Below are 27,127 nucleotides of genomic sequence, written 5' to 3'. Positions count from 1 at the left end.
CACACACACACACGCACACACAAAACACTTTCCCTCTGCACTTATTCTCAATCCTTAAAAGCCATCTGAAAACTAGCTGAGCTTTTTGACCAAGGCTTTGATAAACTTGTCCAGCCCCTGCTCCTTGGTTCTGTAGCTGCTCCTTTGTTGCCTTTATCTGTTGCTTAACTCCTTATTTGCAAAACCACCCCCCGCCCCCCCACCAGCCCCAACCTGGTAAAATGTCAGAGATCCTTTCTATATTAAAGTTGCTATTATAGTTGAGAGTTGGCTAATTGTCCAGTGCAGTGGATACACCTTGAGGTTCTTGATAAAACGGAGTTGGATACTTGCAATTCCCTTACCAGGAAACTCCCTGTTCCCAAACATCTGCAATCTCTCTACAACCTATTGATTAAACAGCAAATAATCATATGAATGTGATTTGCTTCACTGTAGATTTATTTGAAGAAACAGATGAGAAGTGGCTGTCCTCTTTAGAAAACACTCGGTGGCTGGAATACGTCAGGTAAGAACAAGAAGCCGGAAAGAGAGAAGGCCACTCAGTCCTTTCAGGACATATCCAACTACTGATATTGAGTTAAAATCAAAATACTGTGGGTTTTGGAAATCTGAAACAAAAATAAAAATAGCCGGAAAAACTCAGCATCTGCGGAGAGGAATACTGTTAATGTTTCAAGTCCGTATGACTCTGATATTGAATGTTGATTAAGGGCGGCAGTTCAGTATTGAATACCTGAATTCTTTTGTCAATGCTGCTGTGTTTCCAGATCTGAAAGCATTTGGAATAGGAGAGGGCCATTCAGTCCCTTCAACTTACTCCGTCAAGCAGTCATAACTGATCTGTATCTTCGGGGAATCCATACCCCAGCATGGGTCAAGGCCCGTGGAACCTGTACTCCGGTAGGAGTCAGTGCCCACAGAACCTTAACCCCAGTGTGAGTCAGTGCCCACAGAACCTTAACCCCAATGTGAGTCAGTGCCCACAGAACCTTAACCCCAGTGTGAGTCAGTGCCCACAGAACTTTAACCCCAGTGTGCGTCAGTGCCCACAGAACCTTAACCCCAGTGTGAGTCAGTGCCCACAGAACCTTAACCCTAGTGAGTCAGTGCCCACAGAACCTTAACCCCAGTGTGAGTCAGTGCCCACAGAACCTTAACCCCAGTGTGAGTCAGTGCCCACAGAACCTTGACCCCAGTGTGAGTCAGTGCCCACAGAACCTTAACCCCAGTGTGTCAGTGCCCACAGAACCTTAACCCCAGTGTGAGTCAGTGCCCACAGAACCTTAACCCCAGTGTGAGTCAGTGCCCACAGAACCTTAACCCCAGTGTGAGTCAGTGCCCACAGAACCTTAACCCCAGTGTGAGTCAGTGCCCACAGAACCTTAACCCCAGTGTGAGTCAGTGCCCACAGAACCTTAACCCCAGTGTGAGTCAGTGCCCACAGAACCTTAACCCCAGTGTGAGTCAGTGCCCACAGAACCTTAACCCCAGTGTGAGTCAGTGCCCACAGAACCTTAACCCCAGTGTGAGTCAGTGCCCATGGAATCTGTAACCTGGCGTGAGCCAAGACCTGTAGGATCATATCCAACGCAGCTCAGTGCTGTCAGGGAAAGAGAGACAAAAAGGAAATGTTTGTTTTGAGTGAACTTTGTGTGGTCTTCCTATCTTCATAGACTGTTCCTGAAGCACTCCACGGAACTCACACAATGGGTGTACAGCGAGAACATTTCTGTCATCATTCAGGGTGAGTAATACATTTTTCACATGGTTAATAATGAGCATCCAGTGCACGAGTGTGAGCCATGTCTTGTGTACGGAGCAATGTCAGGTGCATCCTATCAAGTCCTTAGAGCAATATTCAGGTGCTCCCTGTCCAGTACACTGAGCAATATTCAGGTGCTCCCTGTCCAGTACACGGAGGAAGATTCAAGTAGACACTGCCCATTATACAAAGCGATATATGATGCACCATGGCCTGTAAACAGAGCAGGATTCGGTGTCTCCCGATGCTCCCGACATTCCCCATTTCACAGCAAAGGGGGAAGCAGCTTAAATGTATCCAGTGTAGCTTGAGGTTGTGTTAAATTTTTTTTTTCTTTATTTTTTCATGGGATATGGGCATCGCTGACAAGGCCAGCATTTGTTGTACATCCCTAATTGCCCTTGAACTCAGTGACTTGCTAGGCCATTTCAGAGGTCAGTTAAGAATCAACCACATTGCTGTGGGTCTGGAGTCACATGTAGACTCGACTGGGTAAGGATGGCAGATTTCCCTCCCTAAAGGATATTAGGGAAGCAGATGGGTTTTTACAACAATTTATAGTTTCATGGCCACCATTACTGAGACTAGCTTTATATTCCAGATTTTATTAATTGAATTCAAATTCCACAAGTTGTCATGGTGGATTTGAACCCATGTTCACAGGGCATGAGCCCGAGCCTCTGAACTACTAGTCCAGCAGCATTACGAGTATGTCCCCATCTAAACCCACCCCCCCATGTACCTAATGGTAAGTGTGATTCAGGGCATTAGCTGAATTTATCTACCAGAGAAAGGGGATAATCTTAGTGTTGGGTTCCTGCAAGAAAAGATGCTTGTCACGGACAGGCAACATTCTCTCTCTGCTGCTCTGAACTTCCAGCACCTTTTTAATGGAGCTCAGTGCTCAAAATGAAGCTTTTCATCCATGTCGACCATGTGTCCCTTCATCAGAGGAGGAAGGAAGAGACCTGAGCTGTGTGATAGCCTCGGTTGTGCAGGTGATGTTGGACCCCCATTTCCGTACCATCCTGGGATTTCAGAGCCTGATTCAGAAGGAGTGGATCGTGGCTGGTTACCGCTTCTTGGATCGTTGTAACCATCTTGGAGAGTCTGAGAAACATGAGGTGAGGATTACACCTGCCCCCTTCCTTCTTAACTTAAAATCAGGGTTTTTAATTAGATTGCAGCAGACTGCAGTAAGACTGTGCTGGGAATTGGACAGATTGTGCACTCAACAGAGACCCCCCACAATCACCTTCCAGTTTCAGCAGTAGGTTTAACCCTCTAAGATGGTCAATAATTACATTAAGATTGCAGGGTGGATTGTACCTTAGATCAAACAGTTATGTTTCGCATGAGCCCCACTGTAACAAGGAATTGTCCCAGGGTTAGTTTCCTCACATAATCCCTTGTCCCCACTATTTAGTTTAAAACCCTCTCTACCGCCCTAGTTATGTGACTGACCAGAACGCTGGTCCCAGCATGGTTCAGATGAAGACAGTCCCAGCAGGACAGCTCCTACTTTGCCCAGTACTGGTGCCAATGCCCCATGAATTGAAACCCATTTCTGCCACAACAAATTTTGAGCCACACATTTAACTCTCTAATCTTATTTGCCCTATGCCAATTTTCTCATGGCATAGGTAATAATCCAGGGATTACTATTTTTGAGGTTCTGCCCATTAATTTAGCCCTTAGAAACTCATCTCTAAGAAGAATCTCTTTCCTAGTCTTACCTATTCCAGTGGTACCTATGTGGGCCATGACAATGAGAACCTCCCCCTCCCACTGTAAGTTCCTCTCCAGCCCAGAGCAGATGTCTTGAACCCTGGCATTGGGCAGACCATACAGCTTGGAGTGACGCTCTGCACTGCAGAGGAGCGCAGTGAAGCTCTCTACTGTCCCCAATACCACCATATTCCCGTTAAGTCCTCCCGCTTGAATGGCTTCCTGCAGCAAGGTGCCATGGTCAGTTTGCTCATCCACCCTGCAGCTCCTGCTTTTGTCTGTATAGTTTGCAAGAATCTCAAACCTTTTGGACCAATGCAAAGGCTGAGGCTTCTCCATTTCTACCTTTGATTCCAATACCTGCCTTACTCGCAGTTGCATGTTCCTGTCCCTGGCCAAACTAGACCACCCTATTCTAAAGGATGTGATGACCTCCTGGAACAAAGTGTCCGGGTAACTTTTCCGCTCCCTGGCGTTTGTGTCTGCAGTTTGGCCTCCAGCTCAATGACTTTGAGCTGAAGTTCCTCTAGCTGCTGACACTGTGGATGTGTTTGCTTGGATCACACTGTTGACCATGAGCTAGCACATTCTGCAGCCACCACACATCATCTGCCCTGCCATCTTTATAATGTTCAATTAATTATTTTGCTGATTAATTTAAATTCATGTCTCTACTTCTGACTGTGATTGTATTATTATTTAATCAAATAAATTATTTACTTACCCTAATTGAAATTCCCTAGTTAAGATAAATAGGAAAATTCAGCCAACCAAATGAGAAAAATATTTACCAATCAATCAACTACCTTTTTTTCTGTGATATCACGCTTGATTTTTCTCAGAATGCAGCCAATCCACTCTGGAGCCACGGACCGGACCGCCTTTCTCAGGGTTCTCCTCTGACCTGCTCCTCTAGGTGTTGCTGACTGCCTTTCTCAGGGTGGTCTCCTTTCAAGCTACTCCCAGGTTTAGTTTTAATGTTTTGGGGTCTAATTTTGACAGGGCTTCAGTTAGGAAACCCAGAGGAGGGTGAGCTGACTTTGAGCAGCCAATAGCGTTTTTTAATCTTGCCAATTCTTTTGGCTGCTCTTGGGGTTATTAATGCTCTGTAGCTGCATGCCTGCTATGTTTGAACTTAGAGTGAGGCAGCTTGCTGTGATGTCCTAATTCTGATATGAATGTATTAAAGTTAACACTGTTTTTCTTGCAAGTGTCCCCTGTTTCTACTGTTCCTGGACTGTGTGTGGCAGCTGCTGCAGCAATTCCCAGCTGCATTCGAGTTCACTGAGACATACCTGACTGTCTTATATGACAGCTTGAGGATTCCCCTATTTGGCACCTTCCTTTTCAACAGCCCATATCAACGGATGCAACAGAGCCAGGTGGGTGCAGACAACAATAGAAGATACTGCCTGTTGGGATCACTTTACCCTCATCAGAAGCTGTTGCCTGTTGGGGTAGTTTACCATCCGCTGAAGATGCTTCCTGTTGGGATGCAGTTTACCTTCCCTGAAGGTGCTGACTGTTGGGGTACAGTTTACCTTCCCTGAAGGTGCTGACTGTTGGGGTACAGTTTACCTTCCCTGAAGGTGCTGACTGTTGGGGTACACTTTACCTTCCCTGAAGGTGCTGACTGTTGGGGTACACTTTACCTTCCCTGAAGGTGCTGACTGTTGGGGTGCACTTTACCTTCCCTGAAGGTGCTGACTGTTGGGGTACAGTTTACCTTTCTTGAAGGTGCTGACTGTTGGGGTACAGTTTACCTTCCCTGAAGGTGCTGTTGGGGTACACTTTACCTTCCCTGAAGGTGCTGACTGTTGGGGTACAGTTTACCTTCCCCTGAAGGTGCTGACTGTTGGGGTACAGTTTACCTTCCCCTGAAGGTGCTGACTGTTGGGGTACAGTTTACCTTCCCTGAAGGTGCTGACTGTTGGGGTACACTTTACCTTCCCTGAAGGTGCTGACTGTTGGGGTACACTTTACCTTCCCTGAAGGTGCTGACTGTTGGGGTACACTTTACCTTCCCTGAAGGTGCTGACTGTTGGGGTACACTTTACCTTCCCTGAAGGTGCTGACTGTTGGGGTACAGTTTACCTTTCTTGAAGGTGCTGACTGTTGGGGTACAGTTTACCTTCCCTGAAGGTGCTGTTGGGGTACACTTTACCTTCCCTGAAGGTGCTGACTGTTGGGGTACAGTTTACCTTCCCCTGAAGGTGCTGACTGTTGGGGTACAGTTTACCTTCCCCTGAAGGTGCTGACTGTTGGGGTACAGTTTACCTTCCCCTGAAGGTGCTGACTGTTGGGGTACAGTTTACCTTCCCTGAAGGTGCTGACTGTTGGGGTACAGTTTACCTTCCCTGAAAGTGCTGACTGTTGGGGTACAGTTTACCTTCCCTGAAAGTACTGACTGTTGGGGTACAGTTTACCTTCCCCTGAAGGTGCCTACTGTTGGGGTACAGTTTATCTTCCCCTGAAAGTGCTGACTATTGGGGTACTGCTGCTGGAAGCTTGCTGATGCTTTGTCCAGTGGTTGCATAACCATGAGGGATGTTATAAACAGGACCTGATACTGCCCTTCCCCAGTGTCCACATGCATTTGGGGCTTGGGTGTGTCTGGTCTGAATGAATGTACCACACTGGGAACTGCACTAACTCAATGAGCTGTCTTAATTAATGAATAAAATGTAACGTAAACAACCACAACAACATCGTGACCAGTGACTGAAATCTCACATAGTTAACATTGGGACATATTGCTAACTTACTTAATTAGACTACTAACTGTTAGATTTGTACTGGATTTACAGCATTTGCCAATGTTATACTTGGTGATTAGTTTAACTTAATTCTCTTCTTCCATTAAATATAGGATTTTGCTGCTAATGGGAACCTACAAAGTGAAGGGAGAGGTCTGGAACTGCCCTCTGTCTGGAACTGGTCGCTGCAGTTCACGGCTAAAGATCTGTCTTTGTTCAATAACCCACTGTACGTTGGCAAAAGTGTGACATGTGTGCAGAATGGGACAATCAAATCCTTCAAAAGAGCAAAGGTGAGTGTGTCTGAGAGTTTGGGTATTTGTTTCAAATGTTGTTTCGAGACTCCCATAAGATTGTTTCTTAGCCCCAGACTGTTTTCTTTCTGGTACCCTGGGGAGAATGGTGTTTTCTACAATGCCGGCCAACCCGACACTTCAACTCAGCTGTCACTAAAAGGTAAACATTGTTGGAGACAGTAGGAATCCCAAGAGCTCAAGTTTCTTCCTCAGTAACATTTATAGTTGATCTGGGGGAAGAGTAAAAATCCTAAGACTACAGTGCAGGGCAAGGCCGGGATTGGATAGATGCAAACTGGAGATGAGATGTTGGGGGGAAGAGAGGCGGTTGGTTGGGTGGGGGGGGGGGGGGGGGGGGGGGGGGGGGGGGGTGCGTGGGGAAGAGAGGGGGTGTTGGGAGGGAAGAGGTAGTTGGTGGGGGGGGTAGGGTTTTGGGGGGGTGCGTGGGTGGGGGCTTCACTTGGGTGTGAAAGTCTAAATTGGAGGAAGGGTGAGGAGTTTGAGATAGTGGAAAGGAATCAGTCAGAGGAGAAGACTGTGCAACGGGCCTTGATTTTAAGGCAGCAAGAGAACTGTGTAGAAGGATCTCAAGAAGCAAGAGGTGAAAGCTGCAGGAGCCCAGAGACTGGAGGAGCTTTGAGAAAGATTGGAGAGGGTGGGGTGACTAATAGCTTTTCTCACTGCCCAACGCTGTTCTGTGACTGCTGTGAATAATGGAGACTGCAGAAGCAGCTTGTTTACTTTACTGCTTATTTCTTATCAGAAGAATTCCTCCTCCATCTATTCGGTGTACACAATGAAGAATGGAAAGCTCAGTGACCAGCATGACTTCTTTCCACGCAGAAACTCAATACAAAGACCGAGCCCTGATTTAGTGCAACTTAATGAGAGCTACGATTGCAACATGGAGCGTTACTTCAGGGACTGGCTCTCGAAGCCCTTGGACCTGCACGGAATCATTCTGCCACACCTCAGCAGCGCGCATGCCCAGCTGTGGAAGCAATGTTACTTACGCTGGATCCCTGAGGCGCAGATCACTAACGGAGGATTTATCAGCGCCTTTCACAAGATCTCTTTACTGGCGGATGATATTGAAACTCTCCAGCAGCGTCTTCGTCAGTATTGGAGTGACTCCTGCCTATCTGGCTCTCCCAAGTCCCGCAGTCACAGGATGTATTTCCGGGCCAAAGATTTCAGTGAAACATCTGGGACGCTTGACTGTTTCTCCTCGTCTTTTCCCTTCTCTCCTGTTGGGAACCTCTGTCGACGGAGCATTCTGGGAACGCCACTAAACAAATTCCTGCTCACTGCTGCCAAAACATGGCCTTCTACAGAAACCCTGGCCAACGAAGATTGAAGATCCCTAGATTGGGGACAGTGAGGCACTGACATCCCAGTAAAGGCCAAAAGCTAAACCTAATCAAACTGAACACTGCTCTCTGACACTGATGATTAATGAATATGCAAAATGATATGTTAGAAATTTGCACAGATATTTTTAAGAGGAAGGAGACTAGAGGGAAAGCTTTCGATGTTAGCACATCTCAGCTCCCAGAGGGTTTCTTAAATATTTCTTATGTTGAAGAAACCCTTGGTCTTTCTTCGAAGCATAATTGCAACCATAAGCTGCCACTCATTGCCTGCTTTATGTTTGAAGTCCTTGAAATGGGTGGCACAGTGGGTTAGACACTGGCGTTTTACCTCTGGGACCAGTCTGATGAGCTGAAACTTTGCTAGCTGTATGACCCTGACATAGAGTGACAATCTTGACAGCAGTAACATTGCACTAATTGTAATCTCACTGGGTGCCTGAAATGAAAAGTGTTCCTCAGCACTAAGACCTCACACACCTTAATGACCAAGTTTGTCTAAAGAGTTTATAAAAATTCCAGTAATTTTTTTTTAAACAAAAGCTATTCCTGAATAAATTATTTTTTGTATATTTTAAAAACGGCACAATTTTTGACCAGCCTTGAATCCAGCTGATTGCAAGGCAACTGTTGGGAGTTTGGGGTTGAGAATATTCCTGTGATGGGGAAATGAGCTCCAACCAACCTCAGTGTGTTGTGTTCAGTTTAGAGATTCTTTCATACTAGAATAACTGAACTTGCTGTGTAGGAGCGAGCGTCTCCAACCCCCACCCCCAATTACCTCTCAGCAGTGCATTGTATAGCACGTGAGGCCTTTCACACTAATGCAACTAAACGTTGGTACAAGGAATACAGAGCATTAATCTTTTAACATCAAACCTTGGTCATTTGGCCTATTTCAATGGCCGATTGCTCTCACCATCATCCTGTGCACTCTGGTAACCTGGCTGAATGTTGCAGTGTTCACACTGACCACCCGATTCTCTATCCACCCATCAGTGGAGAGAATATGCCTCTGCTCAGTTCTTATTCTCCTCTCCTGAAGTTGCTGACTCTCACTGGGGGGAGCAGTTTCTGAAGGTGCTGACTCTCACTGGGTGGGACAGTTCCTGAAGGTGCTGACTCTCACTTGGGGTGGGGGGGACAGTTCCTGAAGGTGCTGACTCTCACTGGGGGACAGTTCCTGAAGGTGCTGACTCTCATTGGGGGACAGTTCCTGAAGGTGCTGACTCTCACTGGAGGACAGTTCCTGAAGGTGCTGACTCTCACTGGAGGACAGTTCCTGAAGGTGCTGACTCTCACTGGGGGACAGTTCCTGAAGGTGCTGACTCTCACTGGGGGACAGTTCCTGAAGGTGCTGACTCTCACTGGGGGACAGTTCCTGAAGGTGCTGACTCTCACTGGGGGACAGTTCCTGAAGGTGCCGACTCTCACTGGGGGACAGTTCCTGAAGGTGCAGACATTCACTGGGGGACAGTTCCTGAAGGTGCTGACTCTCACTGGAGACAGTTCCTGAAGGTGCTGACACTCACCTCACTGGGGGACAGTTCCTGAAGGTGCTCTCACTGGGGGACAGTTCCTGAAGGTGCTGACTCTCACTGGGGGACAGTTCCTGAAGGTGCTGACTCTCACTGGGGGACAGTTCCTGAAGGTGCTGACTCTCACTGGAGGACAGTTCCTGAAGGTGCTGACACTCACTGGGGGACAGTTCCTGAAGGTGCCGACTCTCACTGGGGGACAGTTCCTGAAGGTGCTGACTCTCACTGGGGGTCAGATCCTGAAGGTACTGACTCTCACTGGGGGTCAGATCCTGAAGGTGCTGACTCTCACTGGGGGACATTTCCTGAAGGTGCCGACTCTCACTGGGGGACAGTTCCTGAAGGTGCCGACTCTCATTGGGGGACAGTTCCTGAAGGTGCCGACTCTCACTGGGGGACAGTTCCTGAAGGTGCCGACTCTCACTGGGGGACAGTTCCTGAAGGTGCCGACTCTCACTGGGGGACAGTTCCTGAAGGTGCCGACTCTCACTGGGGGACAGTTCCTGAAGGTGCCGACTCTCACTGGGGGACAGTTCCTGAAGGTGCGGACTCTCACTAGGGGACAGTTCCTGAAGGTGCTGACTCTCACTGGGGGACAGTTCCTGAAGGTGCTGACTCTCACTGGGGGACAGTTTGCTGGGCACAGGTAGACTTTGACTCTGACTGTTTCTCATGAACATCTGTAATAAGTATTGTTGGCAGCATTTTTGAGATGGGCAACCTCTCAGTCTCAATTGTATTGTTAGCTGACGCTGATGTGCAGCAGTTGCTGGATGGAAGGGAGCAGCAGGGACTCTGCTGGGTATTTTCTTCTCATCCAGAAGTGCTAAAGCCCACGACAGTACCAGAGCTCAGGGCTTAGCACTGCCACAGTGGGGCCTGGGACGCTATGGTCTCTGTGGCTGGGTAACATTCACCATAGTTTATAAAATCATTTGTAAACCTCAACTTGGCTCCTACAACATTCCTCTCACCACACTGCAAGTGCCTGACCATTGTAATTCTGAACTGTGATCAATTTTTACCCAATATTATCACTTACAGCAGATATATTCTCCTAGTGTGGCAGAGTGTGGGAAGCCTGATATGAGACTTCTGTCAATGTAACTTACCACCAAAGGCTACAAAGAAACAGCTCGTTTATCAGCTCGGAGTGGGTTGAAATTCTAAATTTATTCATGCAGGAAGTTGGTGACTGAGCTGGTTTTGAAAACTTGTTTCTCCTTTTAGGGTGAAGCTGTGAGCTCGGCTTTACTCTGTCATGCTACCCAACTGTGCTACCACTTTGATCTGAGATGACTCCAGTAAAATGTTTTACTTCCACTGAAGATTCTTTCAAGATGGCTGGGCATTTCTTTCAGGAGACAAGGAAAGTTGTGACTAATGGCTGTCTGCATTCGCAGTTACCCTCAGTGAGGATAACCTGAAACTGTACAATTGTCATTTTTAATCTAAAGACATGTTATCTACACACAATGCTGAGCAGGAAAGCTGTAGAATTCAGAGGTGATAAGACTGCGAGGAAGGATCTGATAGCTCAGCCTGGATCAATGAGCTGTCACTTCCATATGTCTCCGGTGTGGAATGAATCCTGGATTCTGCAGATTCCCATTGAGAGTCCTCTAGCTAGCTTAAGTCGCACAAACATTGTAATTTCTCAGGCCCTGCCATCTCGGGTAGCAGAGCTGTGTTTGAGAAGCCTCATAAATCGAGATAGAGAATTCATAAATTCTTAAGTGACATGAAAAACGCAGCATTTACACAGCAGGTTGGTCAGTCTGTGAAAAGTTAAATGTTTTGGGTGTTTCGGCCACTGAAGGGTCATATCCCACATATTACTCTGTCTCTTCGCTTTCAGGTGTTGGTGACCTGCTGTATATTCCCACAGTTTGCACTTTTTCTCAGTCTGTTTTACTTGTTAATCTTTGAACTAGCAGAAACATTGAGAATTATTGACACAATCAGACGGCTTGTGATCCTTCTTTATGACTTGTTCTGAGCTCTGACAACAGCGATTCAGTGATTGGTGACCAAAGTACATTGTTGTGTAAAATGGATTTCTCCTCCAGATGTCCTCACTGTGGGATCCTCCTCCGGATGTGCTAGGATTCCACAACAAACCCATTCCCAGAATAAGTTTAAATAAAAGGTTCTGGGAATAGGAATAAGAAAAGAAAACATTGGAAAAGCTTAGAAAGCATCTGTAGAGCATGGAGGAGAAAAGTGGGGGTGAATTTGGCATCCATCTTCCTTGATACCTGATGAATGATAAAGGCACTGTTGCAGAACATTTCTTATGATCTTAAGGGCTGAGAGAGTTTGGTGACCAACCTGTACCTCTGGACTTGTCTGATACCTTAATTATATGTTTAATTTAAAGAAAATTACCTCTATATTAAAAATAGAACTATTTTCTAGAATAATCAGTGAGCTATCTTTCCAGTCTGATTGCAGCTTAACCCAAAGCCATGTTATGCTCCCTGTGGTCAGTCTCCTTGGCTGAGAAGTGATCTATCTACACACATTTCCCAGTGTTGTTAATTGCAGGTGGGGATGCGTTAATTAAGGTACATGTGATTGTATACTTATTTGCAATACAGTCCTTGACATAAAATGTCCAACCAGAGCATTCTGTCCTGGAAGAGAGTGTTGGCTCAGACAACAGAATCTTGCTCAGAATAAGTCTCGCCATATTAAACAGAGAAAGTCCTACAAAACTGCCAGGAACCTCTGAATAGGGAACGTTTATAGTGAGCCTCTGCGGCTTGTTCATTATGAAACTTTTGCTTTGAATTACTGCAGTGTTTCAAACTCCAGCATCCTGGAGAATTATTCAGTAAGGGTTTGATCTGTTGAAGCTAAAGCATTAAAGCTAAAAATGAGGGAACCAGCAACTGCACAGTCACTTGGGGAGTAGAGTAACTATTTCAAACCCTTTTGCATTTTAATATACAAATGTCTCTCAATACAGGATGTTTCTGCTTTCTTTGCACGTTCCACCCATTCTTGACACAATGTTATTGCTTTTCTTTGCTTGGTTATTCCTGTGTTATGCTATTTATTCAACACCTGTTTTTATTTAATTCCAGGTTTAGCAGGTGTTTCTGTCAGCCGGTGTTGGAAGGGCTGGGTTTCAGCTGCTGTGCACTGTGTGCATTACAATGTATTTCAATACCTGTTCATCCTGTGTGCCTCAAATGAAGCAATAAATACTTTGTTGTAAATGTTCCTTAACTTACCTGTCTAAAGTCTCCCATTGTATAATGAACATTACAGAGTGATGTGAAAATTCCAGGAGCGCTGTTGACCTGTTTGTGACATGCTGTAGTGCCTTTTCATCCCCAACAAAATCATCACTTTCAGCCATAGATTATTGTTTAATTAAATCTCCTGCGTCTATCCCAGGGTGAGGACCAGTGAAAGAAAAAAGAATTCTGCTGGCTGAGAACCCTTGGTACTGTAGGCAAAGAAACTAGCTAAAATTAACAAGATATTGGGTTGTATTAATTGAATTATCCAGTATACACCAAATGCTGCATTTGATACTATACAAGTTGCTTGTCTGACTGCAGCCTGAGGACTAGAATCAGTTTATGTCCCCCCTATATGGTCTAGAGGAAAGCAATAAGAACTAGCTTAAAAACCTCAGCTACTGAGGCTCAAGGGCCTTGGTCTATTTACATTTAGAGCAATGTAAACTTAGAGGCAACCTGATAGAGGTCTGTAAAATAATGAAAAGGTTGGATAGTATCCCTATTGACAGATTATTCTAGATAACATTTTGAGGATGATTGGGGAATGTGGGTTTAAACTTTTGGAAAGTAGAAATAGATTGAATGGCAAGGGCTTCTCTTTTTCTAAAGAGTAGTGAGCCTCTTGAATGCGTTGCCAGCTGGTGTCAACTCTGCCTTCGAGAGGGAGCTGGATTGATTCCCGATTTGGAGAGGGTGAGGTTTGGCGAACACATCAGACAGATGATAATCTTTGAAAACATTGGGTATGGGAGATCTCTCTGACTAGTTTTGATCATTTGAGGGGTCAGGGATGATTTTTCCACAGTAAGTTTTCTTTTATTGGCCTTGGGTTCTTTTGTTTTTGCCTCTTCCAGATAAGAGGAGGAGCATTTAACTGTGATAGTCTAGCTATTGGGATAAGTTCAGGCTCAATGGACCAACTGGTCTTTCCATGCCTGTTAAATTCATTTGTGGGCGCACGGTGTCAGTCCTGTGTAAGATTTTGGGTTTGGGAGCCACAGATAACTAAAATAGTCGAGCATTTGAGATTAATTTTAAGGTAGAAGCAACGGTTTAGATCTAATGCATTAGCGCATTTCTTGACTCTGGGAGCCCCTGGTGTACTTGACGAGGAGCTTAACAGGTAAGGCAGCTGGACCGTTTTAAAGTCAGAGAGAGGCACTTGCTACCATATACAGATAAAGCAGGAGTATGATGTTGAAACAGAGGATCAGCCTCAAGGGGCTGAATGACCTGCTCCTGCTCCTATGTTTTTTACTCTTGACTTTCCAATTTTCTGATTAAGTTTGGAGCCTCAAGTCCGGCCATTGTTCAACTCTGCAGCAAGTGAGGCAGAGGGGGGCAATTTAGAAACCAGAGAGCCTGGCATTGAGACATTGATCGTAAAAAGCCACCTGCACTGAAACACTTTAAGGATGCTCTCAAAACATCCTTGAAGAGGTCAAAGATCTTCACTGACTTCTGTTGACTGACCAAAAATGGGAGAAGGTTCATTCAGGAAGGCACTAAACACAGGCTTGTTTGGGAACATACAGAGACTAAGTCAAGGTGGCGGAGAGAATGCAAAAGCCTCCAAACAACTCATTTAACTGACCCTCTAAGCAACATCTGCCCCACATGTGGCAGAGTCTGCAGATCACACATTGGACTTACCAGCTATTGCAGAGCCCATCAAACTGGAGTGGAAGCAATTCATCCCCAAGCCTGAGAGACTGCATTAGAAGACAGTGAGAGACTGGCAAGTGTTATTTTGAATTTATACAGAATATCTTTTGCAAGTTGTTTCAGCTAGGAATGTACAGCACACGTAAGGTACAGTATTTCAATTTGTACATTGGTTTTTCTGGGTGAGAAAAGCCCTCACCGATTTAAAGGTTGTAAAACCTATCAATTCTCATTCACTGCTCCGGTTTGGTGGAGGACAGAAGAGCTGAGATTCAGAACACAGCTACTAAATAGACTCAGCCCCTCAAATCAACCTCGCAGACAGTATCAAGTTGGGATTAATTTGCACTTTTGAAAAGGAGGAATCATAAAAAGATCAATAGGCCTGGAGTAGGAACTAAATGTGTGATTGACAGATGTGTGATGGTGTATTAACACTTCAAATTTCTTGTTCTGGACTTCTGTCTAAGATCTGAAACACTAAATATTATTGCATCGTGATCATGATAAAGGGAACTAAACTGGAGAGCTGTGTAAAAATTTAGTATTTGGAACTACTGTTTTGTTGTTGTCACTGGTATTAGGCTTAGAGAATACCACAACCTTCCTCAGGTTCAATCAGGCTGGTCCAGTAACAGAACCATAACACAACCAGGCACAGTATGAAATATTTATTGTACTTACTATACGAGGAAATCTCTAGAACTCCTTTGTATAAGTTATGAAGGTGCTGAAAATACTCGGCAGTAATGTTTCACCATTATCAATATCATTTTTCAGCTTCCTGATACTTTTTTTATTTTAAAAAGTTTCACAAAAGTGCTGGAAATACTCAAGTCAAAGAAACAATTACTGTTTCAAGTCGAATATTATGCTTTGAAATGTTTTTATTTCCAGCATCTGCAATATTTTGCTTTGAACGTTTTTCTTATGCTCCTGCTGCCAAGCTGCCTGAGTCAGTGAAAGAGCTCCCTGGGCTATTTCAGAGTATTGTACAAGGCATCAATAGTGGGTGACTGATACTGGCTTTCTTCCAAGACCTCATCTCCAGCAGGAGCCTTATTAACCTGGCCATGCCCATCCCATCCTGCAGGATGAGCAGGAATATGATCCACCCTGACCTGGAGGAGCGGTAGGAGGTCCAGCTGTCCTCTCACTGGCATGAGCTTAGTTGGTGACTCCGTGCTCCAACCGCACTGACATGGCAAACTTCGACATCAGCCCCAAGTCTCCGTAGCTGGTCAAGCCACACCATCTGCTTGTGGGAGAGTTGGTCAGTTGGACCTTTCACTTCTGAAAGCTTTAAACCAAAGAGAAAAATGACAGGTGAAGAGTCTTTAAAGTGAGGCAGTCACTTCAGGTGTGACAAGATATTCAGGTAATGCAACATGTAAAGATGTATGACACACACTGTCCTGGAGGCTAGTTCCATGGGCACAGCTACAGTGTGTGCTCTCACTGGATAAGTGTGTTAGGGAGGATGAAAGAACTCATACTGAGGAAGGAGCAGAAACCTAATTCTCCTCAGATTTCTCCTAACACAAAGGGCTGAGAAGCATTGGCTTCCACACACTGGTTGAAATTCCAGGTAGTTCTTGCTCAAATGCAAATTAACATGAGAAAAACAAACAGGCAATTGTGAATCAGTCTTGATTCACAGAGGTTTCAGGCTAGTGAAACACACTGATTATCATAATTATCTGGAAAAACTCAGCAGGTCTGGCAGCATCAGTGGAGAAGAAAAGATTTGACGTTTCGAGTCCTCATGACCCTTCAACAGAACTAGATCTTTGAAGGGTCATGAGGACTCGAAACGTCAACTCTTTTCTTCTCCGCCGATGCTGCCAGACCTGAGTTTTTCCAGGTAATTCTGTTTTTGTTTTGGATTTCCAGCATCCGCAGTTTTTTGTTTTTAACACCAATTAACATTTTGCCTGAGTCTCACAATATCACTCACTCACCTTGTACTGGAGGCTGTGGCTGTTCCACACAACAAGATCAGGAAGGCCTCCACGACAGTGCCTCAGGTTTTTGGCCAGAATGCTACAAATGCCACTCAGGAACAGACCACCCAGACAGCTCACTAGACTCTGAAAACATTCCACAAACATGTCAATTCAGGACCAAAAGGAGACAACTTCATTCTAAATGAGGCAGTCCAATCGCAGAAAGTTTACGGCACAGAAAGAGGCCACCTGGCCCATTGTGTCTGTGCTGGCCAAAAAAACAAGCCACCCAGCCTAATCCCACTTTCCAGCATTTGGTCCATGGGCCTGCGGGTTATGGCACCTAAGGTGCATTTCCAGACACTGTCCTTTCACTGAGATTACAACAGAGTATAGTGGGTGGGAAAATTTTAATCCTGTGTCACTGTAAACACTAGGGTGCAGTATTGGTGGGAACAAGTAACTCACTGGGGTAGAAGCTGTATACCTGGGCTTGCTGAAGAGAGCTGAAAATCTCCCAGTTGATTAATGTGGCAGTTGTGTTTCTGTGATTGTTCCATACGTCAGCCATGAGTCTGTGGAGAGTTTCTATGGGTGCGTCTTGCAGGAACTCCACCCTTGATTCAATGGGCTCCCTCCGGTGCTGATAGAAACAGTCAGTGTAGAGATCTAGAGGACAAGCCTAGACACACAATCATTACCTTTGTACTCGTCACAGTAACATAGCAATTGCCAGATGATAGAAGACTAGCTCCGTCTAGTTTGTCTTTTACCATTCTGCTGGTTATATGGTACAATAATGGAGTTACTGACTAACCACAGTGATCAGTCTCTATAAATGAGTTTACAAGCCAGACATGAGGTGAGGAAAACCCCTAGTGGTGGAGAGCTTTGGGAACCAGAGATTCAAAGTCACCTGTTCCTCCAGAGTCCGATAACGTTCAGGATATGTCAAGTTACTCTGATACTGCAACCAAAATGGAATTTTCTGAAAGAAATCAATCTAATCGAGGGGAAATCTGAGAGCTGTACAAGATTGACAGGTTTAAATGAGGTAGACAGAAAAATAAGCTGTTCCTATTAATTAACTTATTGCACAAGGACCAGTGGACACTGATTTAAAGTTTTAGGCAAAAGATACAAAGGAATGTGAGGAAGAACTATTTTATGCAGCAAGTGGTAATGACCTGGAAGACACTGCCTCTGAGGGTGGTGAAAGTGGAGACAATCAAGGATTTCAAAAGGAAATTGGATGCAGTTGGCACTTAAACTTGCAGGACTACAGATGATTGAGAGAATAGGACTGATTGCATTGCTTTTCAGAGCCGAATTGGCTCCTTCTGTGCCATAGTGACTGACTCTCATTTGCAGCAGCATGAACTGACACTAACAGCTTCCACTAGCCTCTGACAGAGGGAAGCACCTCTAACAACATGATGTTTTAGCTAAATACCTGATAGGGATTTCGAAAAACATCTGGGATTCCAGACAGAAAGATGATGTCCCAGAAGAAAAGTCCAAATAGCGTTAAGAATATGGCTCCTTCACCATGTATTCCTGTAACAGACAGGGCAATAGATCACCATACAGTCCTTGTTCCTCAGCACCAAAAAGCAAGCAGATTTGGTACAGTGATTACCCTGATCGAAGCCTTGCTGCCGATAGTGGGCCAGAGAAACCTCCTCCACCGAACAGATCACTGTAGAACAAGGCTCCCCCTGGCCCAGATTTGGCCCTTCACTGGTGTTCTCCATCAGAAACAAGGAGTTGCCCATCCCTGGGCACGTTCTGCCCTTTATCATCACCTAGAAAGGAAATTACAATCTAAGTTTCTAACTACTTCAGCTAGGACTCTCTCTCAGGGCATTACCGTCCTGAAATAATTTGAAGGGTTAAGTAAGAGTCCCCTGGGCCAGGAAAGCAATGGTTGGTCTGGAATTCCAGGTCCGATCCTGGCCATGGAAAAGCGACTACAATTAGCCCCAATCTCAATGAACCGGAGAAAGGAAACAATCAGTCATAGTTCCAGCTGCAGGTGAGGAAGGTTCCTGTGAACAGATTGCACACGTGAGGTGTCCAAGTGACTGGCATTCTTGGTCACATATCTGCATCAGCACTTTCAGGAGTGAAGCTGGGTAAACTGGGGCCAATCCTCTTCCAGGGTAGGGAGAGGAGGGAGATCTGCTGGTCTACCCATGCATTGAAAGAGCAGCCGCTATGGTCCCTGACAATCAAGGGTGAATGTTTGTCACTGTTTTGCACAGACGCAGTCAGGCCTGTGCTCTCAAAGTTATGGGAATAACACAGTCAAAAAGAGTGTTAAACAAAAAATCATCCAAATTAGACTGAGAAAGAAAGAATGCGATGTCTAGCATTAGATAAATTATTATTGATCCTGAGCTCCTGCCCTCACATGTGACACATCTTCCACTCTCATCACTGGCAGGTCCTGAAGAAGGTGATGCCATTTCTTGCAGCTCGGGGAATCACGTATCCGTATAGCCCGCTGGTATAGAGCCAGCCGATGTCCTGTGTGAACCCATACATCGTCCAAACCTTTCCGCAAACACTGGATTGCCTGGAATCCAAAATCACATGAACAGGAATCCATTCCGACAGAATAATCCGAGGAGACAGTGAACAGAGTATGAATCAACTTCCACTGCCTGTTAAACCTTGAACATTCCTCAACCAGCTTACCTAACCTAGTTAATGATCGAACCTGGTTATTACGCAGCAAAACTTACCAGAATTAGAGTACTGGGTTCAATACCCCCATTGCCTGTGAATGATCATTCAGAACTTGAATCTGCCTTCATCACACCAATGCAATGATGTGAAACATCAGAGGTTTTAGACAGCAACCACCCTGACCCTTACCCTCACTCTGTTACCTGTTCAGTCTGTTTCAAATGCTGATGGAGATTCAGACTCAATCGGTTCCACCAGCGCCCGCGGCTCTCTGGACAATAGATGCTTTGTTCCAAAAGACTTTTCAATTCCTCTACTGCCTCCTAAGAATGAGATTCAAAGGCAGGGTTTAACATTCTGATACCAACCGCTTCAATCATCACATCGAAAAATAAGCTTAACTAAACAACCTGTGCAATTGCCCCCAGTCCCTGAACAGAATCCCCCTAGGCGCATACTGGCTCACCAGATCACTATACCCTGTACAAGATCACCAATTCCCCCACTGGATTGTCAAATCACTGTACTAGATCATGCTATTTCCCTACTGGGTCACTGTATCCTGTACTAGACTCCCAGTACCAAATTACTGGATCCTTAAGCCCTGCACTAGGTCCCCATGCCAGTAACTGGATCTACACACCCTGCATTGAATCACTGGATCCCTGCACTGTACCACCAGATTACTATAACATGTACAAGATCACGGAGATCCCCACTAGATCCCTAGCACTGAATTGCTGGATTATTCTCGGCACCAGATCACTCAGCTCTTATGTAACTTTTACATTTTTACCTCGTACATGTGCAGTCGCTGTAAAATTTCAACCCCGCGGAATCGAATCCTCGTGTAGACCCAACCCACAGTGAAACATCGCAGATATACCGGGAGCTCCTGATGGAACCTAAAAATTAACCAACATTCATCAATTGCTGTAAGATGAAAAAACACTTGTCAGATATTGAATGTTTACAGTGTGCCTGTGAGAAACCAGGAATCAGATTTTGTCCTCATGGCCCTTGGCTCAAACCTATCTGTCTGTTAGCTGTTACAGCACCTTGGCCAATTTCAACCAGGCACTGTGGGACCTAGATCTACAGCACAAAAAAGTACAGGAGCGACAGTGAACATATTACACTCTCGGGCAGTAGGCAGGAACATTGAGGGAGCTTCACTCTATGTAAGGTAGCAGGGCAGGTAGATAAAGGTGGTTAAGAAGGCATATGGGATACTTGCCTTTATTAGCCAAGGCACAGAATACAAGAGCAGGGACTGGAACTGTATAAAACGCTGGTTAGGTCACAATTGGAGGACTGTGTGCAGTTCTGGTCACCACACTACAGGAAGGATGTGATTGCACTGGAGAGGGTGCAGAGGTGATTTATCAGGATGCTGCCTGGGCTGGAGGGTCTGAGCTATGAGGAAAGATTGGATAGGCTGGGGTTGTTTTTCTTGGAGCAGCGAAAGTTGAAAGGGGACCTGATAGAGGTGTATAAGATTATGAGGGGAATAGATATGGTGGATAGGAAGGCACTTTTTCAATTAATAGTGGGGTCAATACCAGGGGGCATAGATTTAAGGTAAGAGGTAGAAGCCTAAGAGGGGAGTTGAGGAGAAATTTTTTCACCCAGAGAGGTGGAAGTCTGGAACTCATTGCCTGAAAGGATGGTTGAGTCAGAAACTCTTGCAACATTTAAGTATTTAGATATTCACTTGCATTGCCATAGCCTCCAGGGCTATGGGCCAAGTGCTGGAAAATGGGGTGAGTGTAGTCAGACCTTTGTTAACCGGTGCGGAATGATGGGCTGAATGGCCTCCTTCTGTGCTGTAGACGTCTGAGTCTAATCCGAGGTGTACCTGCCCTGGAGCATTTGATGGAGAAGTGTAGGAGGAGCTTTCCTGTGTATCTAACCCCAAGCTGTACCTGCCCTGGGAGCGCTTGATGGGACTTATCCAAACCTCTGCTGCTTGCAAGGGATTATGAGTCCGGTTCTCATTTCCTGTATCCTTGCCAACCTGCACAATGAATTCTTATTAACTATGGCCTCAGCCCTACCCTACCTACCCTCTGCAACCTCCCCTATTCTCTCACACCCACAACTCTTCCAAATATGGTCTCCCCTTTGTTCACTCCACTTTGAGATGCAAAACCTTCAGATGTTTTGTCCCAACATTCAGGAACTATCTCCCTATTTCCAAAAAGCTCAACCCAGTTTTGCCATGCCAGTGATCATCTCTTTAATTCTTTTATCAGTGCTGTCTCACTGTTATGTCTCTGTGAAACACTCCGGGGACGTTTATTACATTAGAGACTTCTGGTAAATACAAGGTGCTATTCTTCAGGTCTGTTTTTCCACCTACTATCTGAGCTTCTCCAAGCAGACAGGAGTGGTGCTCCCCAGTTACCTGAAATGTCAGCTCTCATACAGTCAACACACTAAGTTATGGAATTAACAATACACCTTATTACAAAGCTGCACAAGGTCCTTCAATAGATCATTATTTGCCCCAAGAGAGGGCTCATTATCTCCATTGAAGGCTGTTACCACCCGACTGGGAGCATCTCAGCCCCCTCGTGTGCTGTGCATTCCCTCTTATTACCTGATATCATTGCTATTCTCCAGCTGGATCCACTTCTCTCTGGCAGTTTTATAAATCTGGAGAGCATCGCTCCAGGTCCCACGGGTCATCGCTGTTAACACCTCAGCCAGAGAATAAATGGCCTCAACGTACCTGTCAAGGAAGTAACAGGTCATTGTATTAAATGGCAGCAATTCTTCTTCAGAACCATACTGGGAAGCTTCACTCACCCACCTACACATCCAACAATCTAACTGATATAGCCATCTATTATACATCATTTAACTGGCAGTACATTGCTATTCATTCCCACCCTGGGCGAGGCAATTATCCTGTTAACTGGATAGATGCTATACTGTATGTATTTTATTGAATAGATCAGGGTGTGGCATCACCTGAGCAGGTCATCTCTGTGCCGGAATATTTTTTTCTCCCTCAGCACCGTGTAACTGGGGAATGTGACATGACCCATGTTGGCAATGACTACGGTGGACAGCTGACTCTGGCCAGCAGCTGCCGCCTCCTCTTCATCCGTCCACTCCGTCAGATTGAAGAGTAGCAGCACCCGTGAGAACACAGCTCGGGCTGGCGCAGCAACTCTCACACAATGTCCAAGCAGTTCTTTTGTCCTGACAACACGTAACACAATTAAACAAAAGCCATTGAACACAAACAGAATTACGTAGGGTTTACAGCACAGATACAAGACATGCAGCTGGTCTGTGCTGATATTTATGCTCCACATCAGCCTCCTCCCCACTCTCTTCATCTAATCGTATCAGTGTATCCTTTAATTCCTTTTGCTCTCTTGTGCTTATGTAACATCCCTTTAAATGTATTGATGCTATTTGCCTCAAAGAGCAAAGGCCATCAGGCCCTTGCACTGACTTTCTCTATTAGTCACCATGCAAACACCCCCCCCAACCAACCATCTCTGGGAGTGGAAAATAGCACCTTCTCTTGCTGGTTAGAAGCTGCACACTGTCACAGTTCAACCTCCATCCCCCACATCATCCTATTCCTCCCCAGATCAGACAGAGGCCCTTCCCACTGCCTCGCCCCCTCCCTGGAGCAGGGCCCCCACTATCCTCCTTCCTCTCCCATGGGCAGTGTGGGCTCTGCTCTGATCTAACTGCAGCTGGTTACAAAGCTTAAATGGTGCCTTTTGAAAGACCTGTTGAGGATGGCGAGGCCAGGACTCGACGGGTTCTGGTTACAGCTGAAGATTGATTGCTGCTTGGCCAAACGTAACAGAGACTTCAGAATCTCTGCCCTCTGACCCTGGGGTCGCAGGTGGAAGCTTTTAGCCAATAGTTTGAGCTCAGGAGCCGACAGCAGATCCAGGGCCTCGGAGACATCGCATAGCTCTGACCCTGGGAGGGTGAAAAGAACATTGTCAGTGTTTAAATGCACAGGGTCCTGGCAGGGTGTGGGCTGGAAATGCTGGGTAACTGGCAATCGGCTGTGGGTAATGGGTCTTGAGGAGGGGACTGTCAGTCCACTTCTCCTTGCCCCTCCATCCTGAGTCTACTCCAGATATGTCTCAGGGAGTGACATCATGGTGCCTCAGGTACATCTAGTTCAGCTACCAGAGAAGAACAAAAGGCCCTGGGGGAGGGGGGTAAAATAGGGATAAAATAAAGGAACAGACAGAGTTTAAAGTGATTTGCAAAAGAAGCAAATGTGATGTGAGAATAAACTTTTTCACACAGCGAGTGGTTCGGGTCTGGAATGCACTGCCTGGAAGTGAGGTGCAGGCAGGTTCAATCGAGGCATTCAAGAGGGCAATGGATGATTATTTGAATAGAAACAATGTGTAGGGGTATGGGAAAAGGGCAGGGCAATGGCACTAGGTCATAATGCTCATTTGGAGAGCTGGTGCAGCAGACATGATGGGCCGAATGGCCTCCTTCAGTGCCATTAAAATTCTGAGTGTCACTGGGAGAAAGGTTACCAAAACCATCTTTTAAACTAAGCTTTTGAGAAGGTTCTTACAGGTGAAGGGAAAAGGGGATTGGTTTGGGGAGAGAGTTCCAGAGAGTGTAGTCAAGGTGGCTGAAGATGCTGCCCGAAGGGAGCGGTGGGGTGGGCTTCAAAGGCTTGAGTTGAAGAATTGAACAGTCCTTCAGCAGGTGCAAGGGCCATGGGGAGAGCTGGTTATTAAGAAGATTTGGCATTTAGTAATGCAGCTTTCTTCAATTTTCTGATTAAAACCTGCCCTGTCCTCCCCTTGGCCCCCATACCTGTCTGTAACAAGCCTGCGAGCCTCAGTTCCTCAATGCTGGGGGTCAGATCCAGACCAATCTCAGGATAATTCAGTTTTGTTATTTTCAGCCAATTCAGCTTCCGTTGAAAGAGTCGCACATAGAGCTTCTGGCCAGCAACTGTGGATGAGATGGAGCACTTAGTAAGTACAGCAACAGCATCAGACCCAAACAGCAGGATACATTGAGATGGTTGTTAAAAACACAGATGTGAGTCTTGGTTTTATACCTTTATTACCTCCAGATTCAACTACTCTAAAACACTCCTGGCTGATCTCCCACGTTGTATCATCTGTAAACTTGTAAGTCATCCAAAACTCTGCTGCCCATGTCTTAAATCACAGCAAGTCCTGTTCACCCATCACCCCTGTGCTTCTTGACCTGCATTGGTTCCCAGTAAAGTAACATCTTAATTTTAAAATTCTCTTTTTTATTTTCAAATCCCTCCTTAGCTCTAACTTCTTCCAGCCTCACAACCCTCTGAGATATCTGCGTTCCTGTAATTTTGACATCTTATGTATTTCCAATCACAATTGTTCCACAATTGGCGACCATGCCTTCAGTTGCCTGGGCCCCAAGCTCTGGAATTCCCTCCCTACACTTTTCCATCTCTCTACCTCAATTTCCTACATTAAGACACTCCTTTAAATCTACGTTTTTGACCAAGCTTTTGAACATCTGACCTAATATTTCATTATGTGGCCTATGTCATACTGTTTTATAATGAAGCAGCTTTAGATGTTTCATTACATTAAAGGTGCTATATAAATATAAGTTGTTATTAGAGTACAGTGAGCCTTGATAAAATACTACTTAGACCTCAGCTGCGGTAATGCGTCCATTTCTGGACACCATACTTCAGAATGTCATGGCCTTGGAGAGGATGCAGAGGAAATTTACTAGAGTGATAGCAGGGATGAGGCACTTCAGTAATGTGGAGAAATGAGAAAAGCTATGGTTGTTATCCTTCCAGAACAGAAAGTTAAAGGGAGATTTCATAGAGGTGTTCAAATTGAGGGATTTTGAGAGCAAATAAGGAGAAACTATTTGTAGTGGCAGGAAGGTCAGGAACCAGAGTACACGGATTTAAGGTTAGTAACCTGGACGGCTGAGGAGATTTGTTTAATGCACTGAGTTATTATGATTGGAATGTGATGTCTGAAGAGCAACAGAAGCAGATTCAACCAACATTGAAAAGAGAATTTGAAAACACCTGAAACATTGTAGAACTACGGGGAAAGAGCAGTGAAGTAGGACAAAATAGCTCTGCCGAAGAGGTGGCACAAGCTCGACAGGCCAAACGATCTTTTTTTCCCTTGAGATTTTCTGAACTAGATCTGGGATAAAGCCAACTGAAGTCAGAATTCAGCAACCTGTGGCTCTGGTGCCACAGTGGCTTACTGAGGACTTGTTTGGCTCCCAACTTTTGATTGATCAAACCTGTTTCGATGGTAATTAAATGGCTTGTCTCTCTTGTTTTTTCAACTTTATTAACATTGTACTTGTGAGAAAGTATCATTTAACGAACCTTTTGGTTAAAAAAAAAGCCTTAAAAATGCCGAAAGGATGGTCTCGTTTATCACTCGTATCAGCATTTGAGGAACAACAATATGGGGACCGCATTTTTGACTACATTTAAATTCGGAAATTTAAAAGTGGCTCTTACGAATTAAAAACAAAATACTTTGGATATTGGAGATCTGAAAAGTCAAACTGGATTCAAACCGTTAACCTGTTGTTGTTTCCCCCCCCCCCCCCCCCCCGTGTCCACAGATGCTGCCAGACCCGCTGAGTTTGTGCAGCAGCTTGTTTTGGGTGTCTGTGCCGTGAGGGTTTTGTCGACCCCTTGGCTGTTGTACCACAGCGAGAGTCACCAACACAAAACACCAGCTTTCGACTGACCCGAAGGACAGGGGAGGCGAACAAATCCCGGCAAATCCGCCCGTCTTCACCCCAGTGACCGCGAGCGTCACCCAGAATATTTATAACCATGGAATGGATCCCAGAGCCTGATCTGCTTCTCACTCAATGTCCACGGCTCAGCCCCTGCTCTGTGGTAACTGCAGCGGCTCAGGGCGGCTCAGGCCACTCCGCTGCTCCGCTCACCTGAGAGTTTCCCGAACGTTCGCAGCCAGAGCTCGTCTCCGTCATTGAAAAGTTCCTTGTCTTCACTCCCCAGAACCGCCTCCAGCACCATCAGGAAATTCCTCAGGTAATAGGGAAGCGGGAAACGCTCCTCCCCCTCTGCCGGCTCCGGCGCCTCATCTCCCCGGCCTGAAGCCTCAGCCGGCGCCGCCGCTCCAGCCCCACTGAGGCGACCCGCCTCCGAGCCCGGCTCTAACTCCGGGGCCGGGGCCGCTTTCCGATATCGCCTGGAGAGCTTGGACCACCGGCGGCTCCCGCTCTCCTGCCCCGATTTCTCCTCAGCCCCTGAGCCGCTGTTGCCCGCGGGGAGAGCGGCCTCTGGTTCTGCCGCTATCTCCAGCAGGCCGCGGTCTGAGGCTTCAGGACCGTCCCCGGCTGAGGCGTTGCTTCTTCGAGCTCGGAGAGAAAGGCCAGAGCACGGCCTCTTCCTGACCGGTGAAAACATGCCGGCGCCCCGCACCGGCCCTCACCAATCCCAGCCCGGGCACCGGCCCTCGCCAATCCCAGCCCGGGCACCGGCCCTCGCCAATCCCAGCCCGGGCACCGGCCCTCACCAATCCCAGCCCGGGCACCGGCCCGCCAATCCCAGCCCGGGCACCGGCCCTCACCAATCCGAGCCCGGGACCCGCCCACGCCAATCAAAGCCCGGAACCCGCCCCGCTCCGGCCCCCGCCAATCACAGCCCGGGCACCGCCCCGTCAATCACAGCCCGCGGGACCGTCCCGCCAATCCCAGCCCGGGCACCGGCCCTCGCCAATCCCAGCCCGGGCACCGGCCCTCGCCAATCCCAGCCCGGGCATCGCCTCTCACCAATCCCAGCCCGGGCACCGGCCCGCCAATCCCAGCCCGGGCACCGGCCCTCACCAATCCCAGCCCGGGCACCGGCCCTCGCCAATCCCAGCCCGGGCACCGGCCCTCGCCAATCCCAGCCCGGGCACCGGCCCGCCAATCCCAGCCCGGGACCCGCCCCACACCGGCCCCCGCCAATCACAGCACGGGACCCGCCCCACACCGGCCCCCGCCAATCACAGCCCGGGCACCGCCCCGTCAATCACAGCCCGGGGACCGTCCCGCCAATCACAGCCCGGGACCCGCCCCACACCGGCCCCCGCCAATCACAGCACGGGA

General features: G+C 46.7%; 2 protein-coding genes across 6 annotated transcripts in view; one reads left to right on the top strand and one right to left on the bottom strand.

Annotated features, from left to right (window-relative positions):
* Positions 1–9,054, top strand: part of mtmr10 (myotubularin related protein 10) — a 33,405-nt gene extending 24,351 nt beyond the window's left edge. For 2 of the 3 annotated variants that reach the window (XM_041178524.1, XM_041178526.1), the window contains 6 exons: positions 439–508; positions 1,677–1,747; positions 2,717–2,889; positions 4,705–4,875; positions 6,363–6,542; positions 7,309–9,054. In XM_041178524.1, the coding sequence (XP_041034458.1) occupies positions 439–508; positions 1,677–1,747; positions 2,717–2,889; positions 4,705–4,875; positions 6,363–6,542; positions 7,309–7,902 (1,259 nt within the window). In that variant the 3' untranslated portion in view covers positions 7,903–9,054. The remainder of the gene's footprint in view (positions 1–438; positions 509–1,676; positions 1,748–2,716; positions 2,890–4,704; positions 4,876–6,362; positions 6,543–7,308) is intronic. The other variant, XM_041178525.1, reaches the window with a different exon arrangement.
* Positions 9,055–15,028: 5,974 nt separating this feature from the next.
* fan1 (FANCD2 and FANCI associated nuclease 1) lies at positions 15,029–26,611 on the bottom strand. Of its 3 annotated transcripts, XM_041178498.1 has the most exons (13): positions 25,961–26,611; positions 23,834–23,974; positions 22,765–22,963; positions 21,986–22,219; positions 21,612–21,743; positions 19,806–19,914; positions 19,213–19,332; positions 18,732–18,896; positions 17,958–18,123; positions 17,772–17,875; positions 16,806–17,000; positions 16,334–16,462; positions 15,029–15,672 (listed from the first exon to the last, which is right to left on the bottom strand). In XM_041178498.1, exons 1-13 carry the CDS (start codon positions 26,442–26,444, stop codon positions 15,526–15,528), a joined length of 2,325 nt encoding a protein of 774 aa, XP_041034432.1. In that variant the 5' UTR covers positions 26,445–26,611; the 3' UTR covers positions 15,029–15,525. The 3 variants fall into 3 exon arrangements, with proteins under 3 accessions (XP_041034432.1, XP_041034434.1, XP_041034433.1); XM_041178500.1 differs by lacking the exon at positions 21,986–22,219; XM_041178499.1 differs by lacking the exon at positions 18,732–18,896 and having other exon boundaries at positions 25,961–26,610.
* Between the last annotated feature and the right edge of the window lie 516 nt (positions 26,612–27,127).

The sequence above is a fragment of the Carcharodon carcharias genome, chromosome 32 (assembly GCF_017639515.1).
Source record: "Carcharodon carcharias isolate sCarCar2 chromosome 32, sCarCar2.pri, whole genome shotgun sequence".
Classification (NCBI taxonomy): Eukaryota; Metazoa; Chordata; class Chondrichthyes; order Lamniformes; family Lamnidae; genus Carcharodon; species Carcharodon carcharias.
Note: the sequence above shows the minus strand (reverse complement) of the source record. Positions and strands in the feature narration are given on the sequence as shown.